At 40.4% G+C, this 18,262-nt stretch overlaps 1 protein-coding gene across 1 annotated transcript in view; it reads left to right on the top strand.

The window, feature by feature from the left end:
* The window catches only part of LOC135467949 (transmembrane protein 128-like), a 61,184-nt gene extending 49,744 nt beyond the window's left edge, over positions 1-11,440 (top strand). Inside the window, exon 4 of the mRNA XM_064745894.1 lies at positions 9,706-11,440. Coding sequence (XP_064601964.1) covers positions 9,706-9,811 — 106 coding nt within the window. The 3' untranslated portion in view covers positions 9,812-11,440. The remainder of the gene's footprint in view (positions 1-9,705) is intronic.
* Positions 11,441-18,262: the final 6,822 nt, after the last annotated feature.

Genomic DNA, 18,262 nt, shown 5'->3' with positions numbered 1-18,262 from the left:
GGGAAATCGAAGAGTGCTGGACACTGGTCAGTCTGGCTTCTGGGAGGACATTAATTGAAGAGAGCTTTTATTTCCTCTGTCTTCATCTGTCTCCCTGATCTAATCAGCCGGCCATTTCTGCCTTTCCCTCATCCCATGTGTTCACCCTTTCTCACCATTTCCCAGCGACATGTTCAGAATGTAATGTTTCTCTCCAATGATTATACCAATTGACATTGATCAATGCAAAAGTGGGAAGAATTTCCAGGGCTTTTTTTTTGTTCAAGTTTCCAGTCATCTTAGGACTGCCTGGACATGAGTATGTCAGCCTGCCCACTTGAATCAAGTAGAACTTATTCTACCAGAAAATTGCAATTCAATACCTGATATAAATACTCTACATTTAAATTCTGACCGCATGAAGGCAAGAACCTCAAACAATGTATTCTTCTTGGTTCATTTGTATGATGGAAATGTCATAAATGACAAAGATTTTCTTTGTGAATGGCTGAAGCCATGTCTGGTTTGGATGATCATATTGAATTTCATCAGAATGAAATTGTTGGGATGGTTTGGATTGATTTTCATCAATCACTTACGTAATCTAGTCTGGCTGCTGTTGGATTTCCTGGCGAGTAGCGAGGAACCAGCCAGCTACTAAGCTTGTTCAGTACTGGTTTCATTTGGTTTTGCATATTGTTTGGCAGAAGAGATGAAGATTAATTGGTAACATTCATACAAACATCAAATGTAAGAATATGATGTATGGTATTTTTGTTTATCCCATTATTTGCCTGTGTCAGTGATATAACAGCAGTGATGTAAATTTCAATACTCCACATAAATATAAATAACCCAAAGTTTTGATTGGTCACCTGAACTTTCATTGACAAGCTTATCCAATGAAAAAGTACAACTGCATCCCGGACTACTTCTGTTATTTGTTGCAGTGGGGAATAAAAGCCAGGTTAGCTTTCACTTACTGCACTGGGACAGCAGTTCTTGGTACCAAACAGTTAAGTTTTTGGACGCCAGATAGCCATAAAATTTATCTTCATGAAATGTCAAAAATAGCAAAGCTTGGTGAAAGGAAATGAGGCACTTGACGCTGTAAGCCTATGCAAGGCACCAGTACTCACAAACAGTGAACTGAAGTTCAACCATCAACGAAAGCAGTATGCCTCGGTATCAGATTTTCACGAAATTAAACACCTACAAACTTACCTTACAACTTTGTAGAGCACAAAAGAGTTGTCTCGTGTATGAACTGGTCTGCAACTGATATAACTCAAGATTATTCTTAGGTCTAGTCCATTCTATTTGCTACAAATAAGTTTTGAGGCGAATTGTTCAAGTTGAAAGCATATATTTGAATATTTCCCTCAGTATGATTTCGAAAACACTGTTTTTCGCACCCTGCAAGTCATCGCATGACGGCATTGAGATATGACCTAGAATTACAATGTAGGTCACAGTTTTGGAACCAAATGTTTCAATAAATGAGCAGTTATGAATGCTGATATTTTCAAGAGAAAAAAAATCAAAGCTCATCCTCTAATAGCACACTAATGGACTGTATTGTGCTATCTCTTCACAGAAATCACAGATTTCCCCTGGTTTCTAGAACTGTTTTCAGTTAAATGTGAACTTTGGCTCCAACCGCTTGACGTATATTGATATCAGTACACAAATCATTTACATACTTGTGAAAACAAACAGAGGCTGTCATCTCTATCAATCACCTAAAACCGTTCCAAACAAATTATGGGATGAACAGGATTTGCAATTCGTGACCCATTATATCAAATTTATTAAACTCATGATGTAATTAAACTCTGTAAGGCTCAGAACAAATGAAAATTACACCACTCCTTTAATAAAATTGATACACTGGGTCATTGATTGTATATCCTCTGTTTATTTTTCATCCCTCTTTGTTTTGGTACTGTCAGAACAAGTCAGAAAATATATTTGAAATAAGCTCCTGTGTCTTAAAATAGGAGACCAGAGTGTGAACTTACTGCCTCCGAAGTTTCCTCAAGTTCTGTGAGTAGACTCACTAGTTCCTAAATGTACAGTACAGTTCCCAAAGTCATTTTTGGCCAAAATCTCTGGTATAGCCTCTTAAAAAAAGGATACTCATTCCCCCTATTGTGCCAAAAATCATACAATAGACTGAGTGTGTGAATGTCTATATTGTGTTGTATGAGCAGTTCAGGAAACCCATAGGCATATAATGGAGTCTGAATTTAATGGTGTAATGGTCTCAACTGTTAAGTGAGGGTTTGGTAGTAGATAACGGATTATGTAATGTCACTGTACATGTGTGGCTTTTCTCACATAGTCTCACCACATTCAGGTGGCCTTACTCACCCAACCTGTGCCACAAGTATGGTCGATACATCCTCCAACAACAATTATGTATACAACTGGAATATCAGTGCTGGAAGGCATGCACATCTGCAGCAGACATGTTAATTAAATGTGCCATTTCAGATTGAGAAGATATGTTCAGTGTCACATATCCACTTTGTGAACACACACACATACCTATTGTCCGTTCATATACACTCATACCACCCCTGTTGGTAGTTCACACATTCAAAACACTCCTGTTGGTAGTCCATGCACTCAGAACACTTCTGTTGGTAGTTCACACACTCAAAACATTCCTGTTAATAGTCCACACACTCAGAACACTCATGTTTGTGGTTCACACACTCAAAACACTCCTGTTGTTAATCCACACTCTCATATCATCCCTGTTGGTCGTTCACGCACTCAAAACACTCCTGTTGGTAGCCCATTCACTCAGAACACTCCTGTTGGTAATCCACACTCTCATATCATCCCTGTTGGTCGTTCACACACTAAAAACACTCATGTTGGTAGCCCATACACTCAGAACACTCCTGTTGGTAGCCCATGCGCTCAGAATACTCCTGTAGGTAGTCCACACACTCATTCTATCCCTGTTGGTAGTTCACACACTCAAAACACTCCTGTTGGTAGCCCATACACTCATAACACTCTTATTGGTAGTTGAAACCCTCCTGTTGACGGTCCACACACTCAGAACACTCCTGTTGGTACTTCACAGACTCAAAACACTCCAGCTGGTAGTTCACATATTCATGACACTTGTGTTGGTAGTTCACAAAGCCAGATCACTCATGTTGGTAGATTACACACTCAGAACACTCCTGTTGGTAGATTACACACTCATAACACTCCTGTTGATAGTCCACACACTCAGAACACTCCTGTTGGTAGTCCACACACTCATAACACTCCTGTTGATAGTCCACACGCTCAGAACACTCCTGTTGGTAGATTACACACTCATAACACTCTTGTTGGTAATTCACACACTCCGAACACCCCTGTTGGTAGTTTCCACACTTACAACACTCCAGTTGGTAGTTCCCACACTAAGAACATTCCTGTTGGTAGTCCACACACTCATAACACTCCTGTTGGTAGTTTCCACACTTAGAACACTCCTGTTTGTATTTCACACACCAAATCACCCATGTTGGCAGTTCTCACACCCATAACACTCCTGTTTGTAGTTGACACACCCAGAACACTCACTTTGGTAGTTCACACACACAAAACACCCCTTTTGATAGTTCAAACACCCAGAACACCCCTGTTGGTAGTTCACACACCAGAACATCCTTGTTGTTACTTCACACACCCAGAACACCCCTGTTGGTAGTTCACACACCCAGAACAATTCTGTTGGTAGTTCACACACGAGCACACTCCTGCTTGTAGGTTACACACCAGATCACTCCTGTTGGTGGTTCACACACCCAGAACACCCCTGTTGGTACTACCCACACCCAGAACACCTGTGTTGGTAGTTCACACACCAGATCACCCATGTTGGTAGTTCACACACCAGAACACTCCTGTTGGTACCTCACACACCAGATCACTTTTGTTGGTAGTTGACACATTCAGAATACTCCTGTTGGTAGTTCACACTTTAGATCACTCCTGTTGGTAGTTCACACACCAGCACACTCCTGCTTGTAGTTTACACACCAGAATACCCCTGTTGGTACTACACACACCCAGAACACCCCTGTTGGTAGGTCACTCACCCAGAACACCCCTGTTGATAGTTCACACACCCAGAACACTGCTGTTGGTAGTTCACACACCAGATCACCCATGTTGGTAGTTCACACTTTAGATCACTCCTGTTGGTCATTCACACACTCAGAACCCTCCTGTTGGTAGTTCACACACCCAGAACACCGCTGTTGGTCATTCACACACTCAGAACTTTCCTGTTGTTAGTACGGTACTTCAGTGTACTTGGACGTGATTGGAATACCAAACAGCTCCCATAGAAACATGGTGAATTTAATGTTTGACTGGAAATTAAACTGTTTCATCATTATAGCTTGTGGTCTGGTTGTTGTATTGCAGGTGGAAAGGTAATTGTGTCATTATCTGACGATAACATAAACCACCTGCTGGTCCTGGACTTGTTAGAGGACTAGTGTGGCAGAGCTAAACCATTGTTACATGTACAGGGATCAGTGCTACATGTACAAGGGTCAGTGTTACATGTACAAGGATCAGTGCTACATTCACAGAGATCCATGTTACATGTACAAGGATCAGTGTTACATGTACAAGGATCAGTGGTACATGTACAGGGATCAGTGGTACGTGTACAGGGATCAGTGTTACATGTACAAGGATCAGTGCTACATATACAGGGATCAGTGTTACATGTACAGGGATCAATGTTACATGTACAGGGATCAGTGCTACATGTATAGGGATCAGTGTTACATGTACAAGGGTCAGTGTTACATATACAAGGATCAGTGCTACAAATACAGAGATCAGTGTTACATATAGGCATCAGTGTTACATGTACAGGGATCAGTGCTACATGTACAGGGATCAGAGTTACATGTACAGGGATCAGTGCTACATGTACTGAGATCAGTGTTAGATCTACAAGGATCAGTGCTACATGTACAAAGCTCTGTGCTACATGTACAAGGTTGTCCTACTGCCTTGTTACTAACACACCTTTCTTGGGTATCCTTACACCCCTTGTGCTCAGTTTAATCTGCACAAATTACATGTACATGACATCCACTATACTATTTGAGTGTGAGAAATGTTTTACATCATTTTTTCTGTTCCCTTTTCTGTATTTTTGAGCTTGTGATTATACCACAAAACATGTATGACATAAACCATGCAGTATTGAAACTTTGGCCAGATTTAATTGAACACCATGCAGCTCACAGATTGGACACTGGTTTACGTGTATAAGCCATATGTTTTACTCATATTAAACACATTGCTGATGGGGCCAAATACACCCGTAAATAGGATGAATTGGCTGGTCAGGTCAGGGTGTATGTTAACTACATGGCTGAACACCTAGCTGGTTAGGTAGAATAACTAGTAATTGAAAACATAACACAGTTTTGCATGAAACGACAGAACACCAGGCTCATTGTATGGGTCTTATAACTGGAAATGGAGTCCACCGTTTTGCTGGATATGGGTAAACACCTGGCTGACTGGATCAGTTAACTTGTGGAGTAGACATCAATTTTGTGAGGTTTGGCTGAACACCTGGTTGGTTGGATCAGATGACTTGTAAGGGAGTACACACCACAGTTTTGTGGGGTACAGCTGAACATCTGGTTGATTGGATTATTCAACTTGTAAGGGAGTAGACACCACAGTTTCGGTAGATATGGCTGAATGCCTAGCTGGTTGGATCAGAAAACTTGTAGGGGGTTAGGTCGGGTCAGATAACTTGTAAGAGGGTAGACACCATAGTTTTGTGAGGTATGGCTGAACACCTAACTGGTTGGATCAGATGAATTGTATGGGAGTAGACGCCACAGTTTTGTCTGGGTATGACTGAACACCTGGCTAGTTGGCTCAGTTAGCTTGTAAGGGAGTAGATATCACAGTGTTTTGTAAGGTATGGCTGAACACCTAACGGGTTGGATCAGATGAATTGTAAGGGAGTAGACGCCACAGTTTTGCCTGGGTATGTCTGAACACCTGGCTAGTTGGCTCAGATTACTTGTATTAACGGTGTAGACCCCACGGTTTTGCTAGATATGGCTGAACACCTGGCTGGCTGGATCAGTTAACTTGTGAGGGAGTAGACACCACAGTTTTGGTATATATTACGGAACGCCTAGCTGGTTGGATCGGTTAACTTCTGAGGGAGTAGATATCACAGTTTTGGTATATATGGCTGAACACCTGGCTGGCTGGATCAGTTAACTTGTAAGGGAGGAGACGCCACAGTTTTGTGAGGTATGGCTGAACTCCTGTTGGTTGGATCAGGTAACTTGTGAGGGAGTAGACACCACTTGTGTTGTTGGGTATGGCTGAATGCTGGTTGGATCAGTTAACTTGTAAGGGAGGAGATGCCACAGTTTGGCCGTGAATAGATTAATTAACACCTAACTCATATCTAGCCCCTGTTTCACTAATGATCATGTTGCAACTCCAGTCCTTAAAGTGAAAACATCTACAAGCAATTCACAAATTCATTATCACTATGCTGTATTGTGTCAGCTGGCAAAACTTAAGATTTCACTGAATTTCACGTTGTAAACCTGAAATGATGTCCATATGAGGCAATGTTTTCTGGCGTTTATTTATTCTGGGGAACTGGGTATTGTTGAGCCATTGTTTGGATGACAACTATGGAGGATTGTATGGAGGATTGCGCTTCATGAATTAAGGTACATGTATTTTACTTGACTTGGTAAAAGTGTGAGTCTGGGTGACACACACCTTCCCTCTGCACAAGTCTGCTCAGATACGTGTACATTAGCTAACAACAACAGTAACTCTCTCAACTGATCTATCAGTTGCCATCTTTAATAACCACCCAGAATTGACATGCAGTTCACAGACATTTGAAAGTAAAGGTCGGGTTTTAGTGGATGTATAATTGTAACAGTTTAAGTGCTCACTCCAAATGTGGAATGTATGTTTATGCACTGCCTTTAAATCCACCACACCTTAATGACAGCATTTGCTCCTTTTGCTACCTACCTTTTCCTTTGTGTTCTTTGAGATGTGTGTAAACAATGTTATTTTAATATGAATAATAAGAATAAGTGATTTGTGCTCAAAATTATGTATCTACTTTGGATGTGTTCATGTCTTGTACAAAAATACAAGGCACATGGACACATAAGCTACATGTAAATGAAGTAATGCTGTAGGCTGGCTTAACACTGATCGCAGGTGTTTGGCTGTTTAGCGATTAAGTTTGAGTGATTTAGCAGGATAATTTTGTGTCACACCTGACCACATTTTCGAGTTGATGAAGAGGAGAATATAGATGTGTGAAGGTCACATTTATATGTAGCTCATCTGTGTACGTAGGTTGTTCAAGTCAGCTGAATGATCAGGATTTGTGTGTTTAATACACATTACACAATTCAGGTTTTATGTCCTAGTTCATCATGTCTTCGAGAGTGTAGCTGTAAATACAAATACAAGAATTGCCATGGTGACCAGACTGATGAGATTGACAAAGCGTCCTGTGCACTGGGCCCATCCCACCAGTAATAACATGTTTATCTTGCCAGCAAATTTTTCCTGGTAACATGACAATTTCTTTTCCATCATTGTAATCAAATGCTGATGATGAATAAAGGAGTGGATAGTGTGTGAACAGTGTGGTTGGGCTTGAGATAATAGTATTTGGTCTAAACCTCTGTGTAGCTCCAAGCAGATACCTGTCCAATCTGAAAGCTAATTGACATGAAAACTCCTTTCTCTCTTTTGACAAGTTGAAAGCACAGTTTTACAGCTGGCATCTCAATCTGAACAGAGATTGTGTAGGTGAAATATTTATTTGCCTGCCTTTTTTCTGATGTGATTAAGGATTGAGGGAAGAAGTGCTAACTGATCCGTTCCCCTATTAGGTAGAATATATACACCATGTGCACAGATTGAGATTTGCTGATGCCCTAGTCCTCCAAGGTTGGCCACTCGCTTTAATATACTTGTCACTGACAGGAATGTGGTATGTTAACCTGTTCAAGGAGACACTGAAAGCAAGGCACTATTAAGGCTTTTGCTTTTTAACAGCCAGTGTGGTAGCTGTATAGATATCTGCTCTATTGGTCTCCTATATCAGTATTACCTTCTTACCAAACTGACCCATGATCAAGCACAAATCTGTATTGTTTTCCATTGACATCCATGGTGCAGCTTTTAGTCTTTAGAGGTACAGGTACAGGTAGAACTGGTAAGACATGCATAAGCAGAAGCAGAACTTGTGAGACTGCTTGATTTTCCTTGTCAGGACTTTGGGAAATCCGTCTGAACTTTGGTTTGAGGAAGCATTTCAGTTGAGGTTAATAGTGTTGTTAGCCTATGGCAAACCCGATGGGAAAAGCTCCAGTTTGGAGTTGTGTTAAACCCTCGGAAGACTTAAGTATAGCTCAAAGAGGAATAGTAATGTACATGTATGCCATGTTACACAGTCTCATTCCTTGACACACATGTACTTCAGAGCTTTGATTGGAAGATAGGATGATATCCTCCTGGGTAAAGTTATTTTAAAAATCTTTACTTGTATTTTATTAAATGCTTTTTGTAGGGAAAGTGTTACAGAAAATGCAGTATGTTTACTTGTGTCCTACTTGATGGTTTACAGTAGATACACGAACCATTGTTACCATGTGAAACATTTCTTAAGGTTTGTAGTGTGTACATTGACTGGATTGAAACCATATTTACAGAATTGCTTATATCAAGTGGATGAATGAAATGAGTATGATATGGTTATTGTAAGATTTTATGGGCGAGAACAGCTTGTAAATTGAAACAATGTTTTGTTGAAAGGCAGCATGTAATATAGTATTACACATGTACTGTATATACAAGACAAAAGCGTCATGTATTTGGTGGCTTTTGTATATACGAGACAAAGGCGTCATGTATTTGGTGGCTTTTGTATATACGAGACAAAGGCGTCATGTATTTGGTGGCTTTTGTATATACGAGACAAAGGCGTCATGTATTTGGTGGCTTTTGTATATACGAGACAAAGGCGTCATGTATTTGGTGGCTTTTGTATATACGAGACAAAGGCGTCATGTATTTGGTGGCTTTTGTATATACGAGACAAAGGTGTCATGTATTTGGTGGCTTTTGTATATACGAGACAAAGGTGTCATGTATTTGGTGGCTTTTGTATATACGAGACAAAGACGTCATGTATTTGGTGGCTTTTGTATATACGAGACAAAGGCGTCATGTATTTGGTGGCTTTTGTATATACGAGACAAAGGCGTCATGTATTTGGTGGCTTTTGTATATATGAGACAAAGGCGTCATGTATTTGGTGGCTTTTGTATATACGAGACAAAGGCATCATGTATTTGGTGGCTTTTGTATATACGAGACAAAGGCATCATGTATTTGGTGGCTTTTGTTTTTGCCATCAATAGCTTTGTAAATAAAAATGAAAAATATCGAATCATATTGAAGCATTCATAATGTTTACACTACCTATGTATATTACTGACCAGTGGAACAGCTAGAAAAAAAATTAAAACACTGTACATTTATCATACTGACATATCATGTGGCCCTAAATAATGCTTCTTATATGAACTAACTGTAATTATGATATCTGAGAATGAAACAGAAATAGTGAAATAGAATGGAAACATATTTTTGTGTTTGCAGACTGACTGTGGGCCTGTGGCCAGTATGGAGGATCCTCACTCCCGTTATCCTGGCTGTTCTCTTCATGGGATTTGTGGTGACAGTGGCCATGTTCCCCAACTTCTGAAGCCAAACCACTTCCTGCAAGCCTTTAAGGGACTACAGCAGACAGGGTGATGAAGCTGCTACATAACCCCAGGACCAGCCACAATTACATCTGCCATATCTCTTCCAGAACAAAGGTGGTTAGAACAACCGTGAAATACCAGAAAATGTTTCCCAAGCTAGTACTGTTGTTTTTAAAGCACCCCAATGGCCCAAACCAAGTTTGTCTTGCGTTAGAACTGCCCACATTCAGCTGTGTGAAGGGAGCCCTAAAAGACCTGGCATTCTTCATGGCCTGAGCCTGAAAGTAATATATCACCTGCTTCAATTCCCTGTTTGTGATGGCTGTGGAGAACGCTTTACAGGAATCCTCTGTTAAGCTAGATGAGAACTCTCACTAACTGATGGCCGTTTTGTGGTTTAAACACAGCCTTGATGAAGTTGGGACAAAGTGGCCAAGAGATTCCAAGAGTTATTCTGTATCCCCCATTTGCACTGATTCAGTGATTTTAGGACGTGGATTGTTTCTGTCTTAGCATTCCCAGAGGCTGTAGATTCACTTGCTCATTGAGACCCGCCACCCACGGTGTTCAGGAGAGTGCCATTATGTGCAAGTGGCTATGTGAAATCTGTGGCTGAATCTAGTTAATTTGTCAGTCCATCACTCTGTCTGTAGCTCAGAGAAGGCAGTGAAGAAATTATTTGTATATCTGACAATAAACTCTCTGCCCTTGATCAGGTGTCCCCTCAATCAGTTCTTGATCGACCTCTTTCTAAGCATTATACTTATCAGTGCTTTATTCTCAAATTGTCCGTCACTGTGTGCTCAGCTAATGCAAAGCCATCTTCAGCTAGTTTCCCTTCCTGACAAAGTTAACTAACCTAGCCTATTGCTATTCTTGTGGTGGCCTTGATATAAGCATGGAGAAAATACTAATCTTCTATTTCATTTTGGTCACGGATGTCGTTGTTTTACCCAAGACGTATGAGCTGGTGGCTTAAGGTGGCGCATGCAGCCGAGCCAAGTGTGTATAATGTAATAAGCTAAGCTTGCATAGAAGAGTAAATGTTCTCATTGATATAAAGGAGAACCTAAAATGGCAGATTGATTTATGGAATATCTGTATTTGAAACAGTGATATATCATACACATATATCTCTTTGACTGTGTCGAAGTGGAGTGTGGAGCGCACAGACACTATCACCCTTACCAGATCCAAGGAAAATCAATTTCAATTTTGTTTGTAGCTTGGAGCATTACTCCCAACCTGAACAACTTTGATAAGGTTGCAAAGTCCTTTGATTTATGCATTAAGTATTGCTCTTCTTCATACTCTGTGCGAAGCCTCTTTATCCTTTTTTGAAGCTTCAGAATGAGAATTTGTATTTGTGTTCTAGTTGCGCGTTGCCTAACATCCTTCACAGAAAGGTTACGTTGTTACTGAAGTTTTACTGTACCTTGTAAACACAACATATGAAAGGTCAAGATAACTGGTTGTTCCTTAAGTTTCACTGTGCAATGTAAATAAATGTTGAGATGAGATATGTTTCTTACAATCACCAGTCTGTTTGCCTTGTTATTGACTTGTGTCTGTGATACATTTCTGTGCAGTAATGAATAAAGATGTTGTTTTTTTTCATTTATTTTATGAACATCAAAGCCTCTTTCATTTTTTATTCCTTACTAGTTCAGTTGTTGAAAGGGTTTTCACTGTCTTTATTAGGCCTTATAAAAGGCATTTTTTCATGTGGGTTCCACCATGACAGACCCCATTGGCAACGTTATGGTTTGTTAACTTTGAACACTGTAAAGAGTCTTTTCAAAACATATCCACCATGGGAATCCAAAGACCTCTCAGAAAAAGTATCCCGCTATTCATATGTCTTTAGTTCTAAAGAGGGAATAATAGACGAAGATAGATTGAATTAAATGTAGCTTTTTTACCTATAAATGGGCATGTTCATAATATTTTTTGCTGGAACTGTAGGGAGGTTGAGGAACGTCCTTGGTTCATTGTTTTTCTGTGCTAATTACACCCTAAAATTTCCTTGGCTATATAACATCAGTTGGCTTTACTACATGGTGATGTGAACGTAGAAGCATTAGAGGTCCATCGCGAGCTATTACACACACCGGAACGAGACAGCCTTTGACTAACAGGATTCTTCATACCCCGATGTCTGGGGCACAATCACTTGGTCATCGCTGGCTATTTCCACCAGGTGCCTGGACCGTTCTGTACAGTTTCAGGAGGCAAACTCTGACCTTTCCGGGCGGGAAAATCTGCTATGAGCGAAAGACGGGTGTAAATCGCTTTGACATTTCTTAGGGAATTCTCCTGACAGTTACTTGCAGGCATTCCATCACAGAAGGCTTGTGATTGTCATCTGCTAGACTTATTCAGCTAGTTAGACAGTGTTTCCCAAATGCCTCACGCTGATATCCCTTCTTTATGAGCAGAGGCATTGGTTAGATACGCCTCCATATTTGTGAACAGACGGAAGGCCAGGAACCTTGGAAGTGGTGATGCTCATCACAATATGCAAAATGATTCTTTATCGTAGAGAACCATCTTTCACACCGCTACAAGTGTTAATTTAGGAGATTTGTTCCGTGCTTAAGCATGGCAGGTAGTCTCTGCGGACATTTCCAACTTCCCTCCACATATAAACCTGACCATCGTCATATATGTATATTCTTAAGTACGAAGTTAAACCTCTACCAAATAAATGAGTACCAGTAGCATGTAGATTGCTTCCTGTCAGTGTAGAACCCTCTGTCTCACATCTGTGTTACGTATAGCAGCAACGTCTTTACTAACGACTAAAATGGTGCAGAATGATGTCACAAATTGCTCATGTGGAATGATTCCTAATGAGGTGCAAAACTTCTTTCACCCAACTCTGGCGGTTAAGAGCAGTCTCGTATCATTAATATATACTGGCTATAATGAGACCGAGTATTATGTGCAAACCTTGAGTGGCGGCGAACACTAGATGTGTACTATTATTTTCTGTACACATGGATGTGTGCGTGGAGCTGATGAGAGCTGCTGATGGGGTATCGGCAACTGTCAAGATGGCAAATCACAGTGAATTATGCCGTGGACACAAATACTCCCATGCACGGTTTAAGTCACACTATCTGTCGGCCACATACTTCCTTGTGTAGTCGCTTTGGGGAATGGTGGGATTAGATTATCATTCGAATTTTCTTTCGGCTACGAATAATCGCTTTTTGTTAAAGTGGGTTTAGACAAGCTAATCTTCTTTAAGGATATAAGGAAACTACTAAGCCGGGAACGTTGCTGGCTATCAAGACATACATTCCTACAGATGTATGGTGGGTGGAGGGGGTGGCGGAGGGAAAGTCAGTTGACTACAGCAATACGACTTCACAGCCAACTCTTTCAGAAAACTGTCTCGTATAGCAAATAGTATGTGTGAAAACTTGCATTATTTCAAAGATTACTCCCAGTGGACTTACGGCCAGCATGAAACCTTGTAACCGAATAGCGTGGAGACAAGTATAGGACAGCTGTGAGCACGTGTTGAGAGAAGGTCCCAGTCTTCCTGACCTATTGTTCAATAAAACAAGACTGAAAAACTAGCTCTGCTTGAAACAGAAAACCAGCTCTGCTTGAAACAAGAAAACTGGCTGTGTATGAAATAGAAAACTAGCTCCGTACAAAATAGAAAACTAGCTCTATGTAAAATAGAAAACTGGCTCTGTGAAATAGAAAACTAGCTCTGTAAGAAATAGAAAACTAGCTCTGTGTGAAATAGAAAACTAGCTGTATGAAATGGAAAACCATAGCTCTGTATGAAATAAGCTTACAACAGCATGTATATACGTATGGTAGAGGTAGATTTTCTGTATTTCGTCTATGCTTGTCATATCAGCGGTCTACGCTTGTCATATCAGCATCCCATGCTTGTCATATCACTGATCTGTACTTGTCTTATCACTGATTTATGCTTGTCATATCAGTGGCCTGTGCTTGTCATATCAGTGGCCTGTGCTTGTCATATTAAAGGTCTATGCTTGTCATAACAGCGGTCTATGCTTGTTATATCAGCGGTCTATGCCTGTTATATCAGCGGTCTAAGCTTGTCATATCACTGACCTATGCTTGTCATATCAGCGGTCTGTGCTTGTCATTCCAGCCGCCTATGCTTGCCATATAAGCGGTCTGTGCTTATCATATTAGCGATCTATGCTTATTTCTTCCTCTAGTCTGGCAAAATACTTACGGTTTATAATTCATTCAGAAATAAAAACTAAGAAGTAGAGATAGATTCAGGTGATATATTAAGTTGGGCATCTGTTTACACAGAGACTTTTATTTGCACAAATACGACAGCGGTTGCCTGTCACACCGGATTACAAGATGGATTGTTTCAGTTTACTTTTTCCTTACTTGGATTATAGTAATCGCAAGGTCCAGAATATGGCGTGTACACTTCTCACTTTGAAGTGTTTGCTAGGGCCTGTGATGTGTAACAATTTCAACCAACTCCTTTATTTAGTATACTTTAAAAACTACTGTGTCCGGGATACTCACTGATGTACATACATTCATCTTAAGTTCTTTAAATTTTACAGTGAGTGTAATTCTCTCGTGAGTAATATGGACGAAATGTCCAGAAGTTTTGGCGCATTGCTTCATGATTGTGTCTAATTTCTCTTGACTGGGGGTTCCATGTATGTATTGTGCGGACTAAAATCACTACGTTGGGTATGTGAACAATTTCAATCAAAGAGCAACTGTATGAGGTAAATAATTTTGATGAACTAAAACCCATATATTACAATCATCCACAATCCTTGTTTACTGCTTGTTTTTGTTTGAACCCGTCTTATAATCTCTTACTACATTCTTTCATGATGTCTTTGGTGATCTGTGTTAAACATTGGTTTTGAAATTGGCCTTGAAATTGGCCTATTCTTGACATTGAGTGAGTGAGTGAGTGCTTGGGGTTTAAAGTCATGCTCAACATATTGACATTGAACTTCCATCGTTACTGACGATTGGTACATGAATTTATATTTGTTAGAAGCCGGTTTTACTAAACAGGTCACAAAGTGATCATGACATAACTTCCTTGTAAACATATATGCTAAGAGATACATCACTATGTAAATACGCTTGGTGTAGTGGTACGACTACGTAAAACATGCACTCCCCTGATCGATGAAGACTGAGAAGACAGAAATTTATTTACAGAGAACTTTTCGATCAGATTCATTAGTGGACGTAATTTAGGTTGAAAATATTTCTTAGAACATTTGTGTGAATCCTTGAGGCGTACAACGTCAATCAAAATTATGATGAACATAACAGAGTAATTTGAATAAAGAAACATAAAAGAAATTTAAAAAATAAATAAATAATGAAGTTTATCAGGTCCCCGGCTAATGACTGGTTCCCAACGTAGTTTTTCATGATTACTTTTTCTTATTCACTTGGTTAAAGTGACTATATCAGAGATTTTGAGCAAAAATGGATCAGAGGAAATCTGAATGAATTTCTGATAATATTTTACAATAGCCCACAAAATTAAATTGTACAAAGAGCAGCCTTTACGGTATATTTTATATACGGTACTGTTTAGTTCTTTGGTGATTTGTGCTAAACGTCGTTTTGTTAATTGGCCTTGATTATAGACCTGAAAAGTCCATATTGGTTGACGACTGGTATAGGAATGTCTGTTTCAACCATAGATTCGTCTGTGCTCATGTTTCCGTTCAAAATCGGTAATTCATTTAGTAAAATTTACGGCGCGGGCCACTTTATAACTTTTCCATACTTAAGAATTATTTTAACACTATATATAGAGCAATTACGAGTCTGATATTTTCTGAAAAGCAACAAGTTATTTTAAAGTAGAGAAAATCTGATTTCTGATTTTGACATTTTTTATGATTATATCATCTCAAGTGTGCAGCTGGCCAGTTATCTTGTTAGACCTTGGTAAGCAAATAGACCTTCTCCATTCAAAATTTCCATAGAAACACTAGCGTGCACAAGCGTCATAAACACATACGGTGGTTTAAAGATGGCGAAAAGCTGGTGTTCCCGGAAGGAAGGTTGGTAAAGGTGGATGATTTATACCGGCGTATGCTCCCTCCATCCTGATATACCCACCCATCAGTTGGCCTTCCAGTCAGCAGGACGAAATCAGTCACGCTTTAACCCGCTCAATACGTATTTGTCATCTACAATATGTGCTACTAAACGAGGTATCTCTCCTGATAAATGCGTTCAGGGATGAGACTGTACCCAGCATACATGTATATGTTTGTATACCTACCGGTACTGTTCAAGATTTGTGGAATACTGTCGTCTTCATTCGCGCACTAGACCTCATTTGTGGGTTCACATAATGTTGTGTTAAAGCACATTTTTCTCCTTGTTATTCCTTTGCTCTCAGCAAACATCCAATTCTATAAGATAACTCTTTACCCACCCCGCCACATTTCTTCCATGAATGGGAATTCCATGATGGTCCCGTTTACCTGTTTTATAAAAAGATTATCATGAAACATTGTTGTTGTCTCCCTGCACTTGTACAGCTATTGTAATCATGAGCTCGTTAGTGTTTTCCATTGTGCAAGGTATGACATAGCTATCTACATATAAGTAATGTGTGGTGGAATGCCATATACATATACTCAGTATAATTGCATATACATGTTTCAGCAATACATTTGCATAAACGTATTTTTAAACTCTGTCCTATGTTGGAATATGTTTTTGTACAAAATTACAAAACTTGATAAGATAAAACTGTTTTCGTGCAAAACTCCAATTTTAAGAATATGAGCTAGCCGCCATAATTTTTCATATTGGTCTCCGGTGGAAAGGCTTCGTGGCATTCAATAAAAGCAAAGCACTGGCAAATGATTGCGTGCTGCGGAGATCCGCTGTCTTTCTTCGTTATAGCGGGATAAGTAGATTGAAGAATGTGTTCATATAATCATTCTTTGTCCTTGGCGCATAGTTTGGATTTCTGCGAAGATGTCGTCTGGCAAATTATACATTTGCGGGATAAAAATGGGTCTGGTCTTAACTAACAGCACCCAGAATGAGATTCGATATCAGCACGCCTGTGGAGTTTCGTTTGATATTCGCAGCATCATAGCGATGTTTCTTAGAACGACCTTGAGTTCAGACCAGAAGGCTTGTGGGAAATGTCTAAAGCATTCAACAAAGAGCCTGTTAGGAAGCCGAAAGGTGGGGAGACCAAGTTTTATACTCGTTATCTGCCTATAGCTTTTATGTGCTGGACTGTGACTCGTCCTCGCCAGCAGTCGTGATTCGTGTCACACATATTCCCCTCACGCTGTGCTTTATTGTTGTCTCAGCACTTTAAAGGCTGCAAAACTGCTATGTAAATTTTTATTCATTTAATACTAGTATTTGGTAATCCACATGAACTGTGTAAGAGTTAATGTCCTCAAGAAGTCCCCCGCGTTGATTGTAGGCCTATGAGAAATATCAATAAATTAGCTGAATCTGTACGGTGAGATCCCCAGGTACATGACCAGGTGCGGTGGAATCTTCTTGACTCTGTTCGGTGAGTTCCTCAGGTACATAACGAGTTGTGGTGGACTCCTCTTGGCTGTGTTCATTGAGTTTCTCGGGTACATGACGAGGTAAGGTGGATTCGTCTTGGCTCTAATCGGTGAGTTCCTCAGGTACATGACAAGGTGTGGTGGATACCTCTTGGCTCTATCTGGTAAGTTCCTCAGGTACATGACGGAGTGTGATGGATTCTACTTGGCTCTGTTCAGTGAGTTCCCCATGTACATAACGAGGTGCGGAGGATTCCTCTTGGCTCTTTTCAGTGATATCCTCAGGTATATTACGAGGTGTGATGGATTCGTCTTTTCTCTCTTCAGTGAGTTCCTCAAGTACATGACAAGGTGTGGTGGATTCCTCTTGGCTCTTTTCAGTGAGTTCCTCAGGTACATGACGAGGTGTGGTGGATTCCTCTTGGCTCTTTTCCGTGAGTTCCTCAGGTACATAGTGAGGTGTGGTGGATTCCTCTTGGCTCTCTTCAGTGAGTTCCTCAGGTACATGGCGAAGTGTGATGGATTCTACCTGGCTCTGTTCAGTGAGCTCCTCAGGTACATGACGAGGTGTGGTGGATTCCTCTTGGCTCTGTTCAGTGAGTTCCTCAGGTACATGACGAGGTGTGATGGATTCCTCTTGGCTTTGTTCATTGAGTTCCTCAGGTACATGGCGAGGTGTGATGGATTCTACCTGGCTCTGTTCAGTGAGTTCCTCAGGTACATGCCGAGGTGTGATGGATTCTTTTTGGCTCTGTTCAGCGAGTTCCTCAGGTACATGACGAGATGTGATGGATTCGTCTTGGCTCTGTTCAGTGAGTCCCTCAGGTATATGACGAGGTGTGGTGGATTCCTCTTGGCTTTGTTCAGTGAGTTCCTCAGGTACATGGCGAGGTG

The sequence above is a fragment of the Liolophura sinensis genome, chromosome 6 (genome assembly GCF_032854445.1).
Source record: "Liolophura sinensis isolate JHLJ2023 chromosome 6, CUHK_Ljap_v2, whole genome shotgun sequence".
NCBI lineage: Eukaryota > Metazoa > Mollusca > Polyplacophora > Chitonida > Chitonidae > Liolophura > Liolophura sinensis.
Note: the sequence above shows the minus strand (reverse complement) of the source record. Positions and strands in the feature narration are given on the sequence as shown.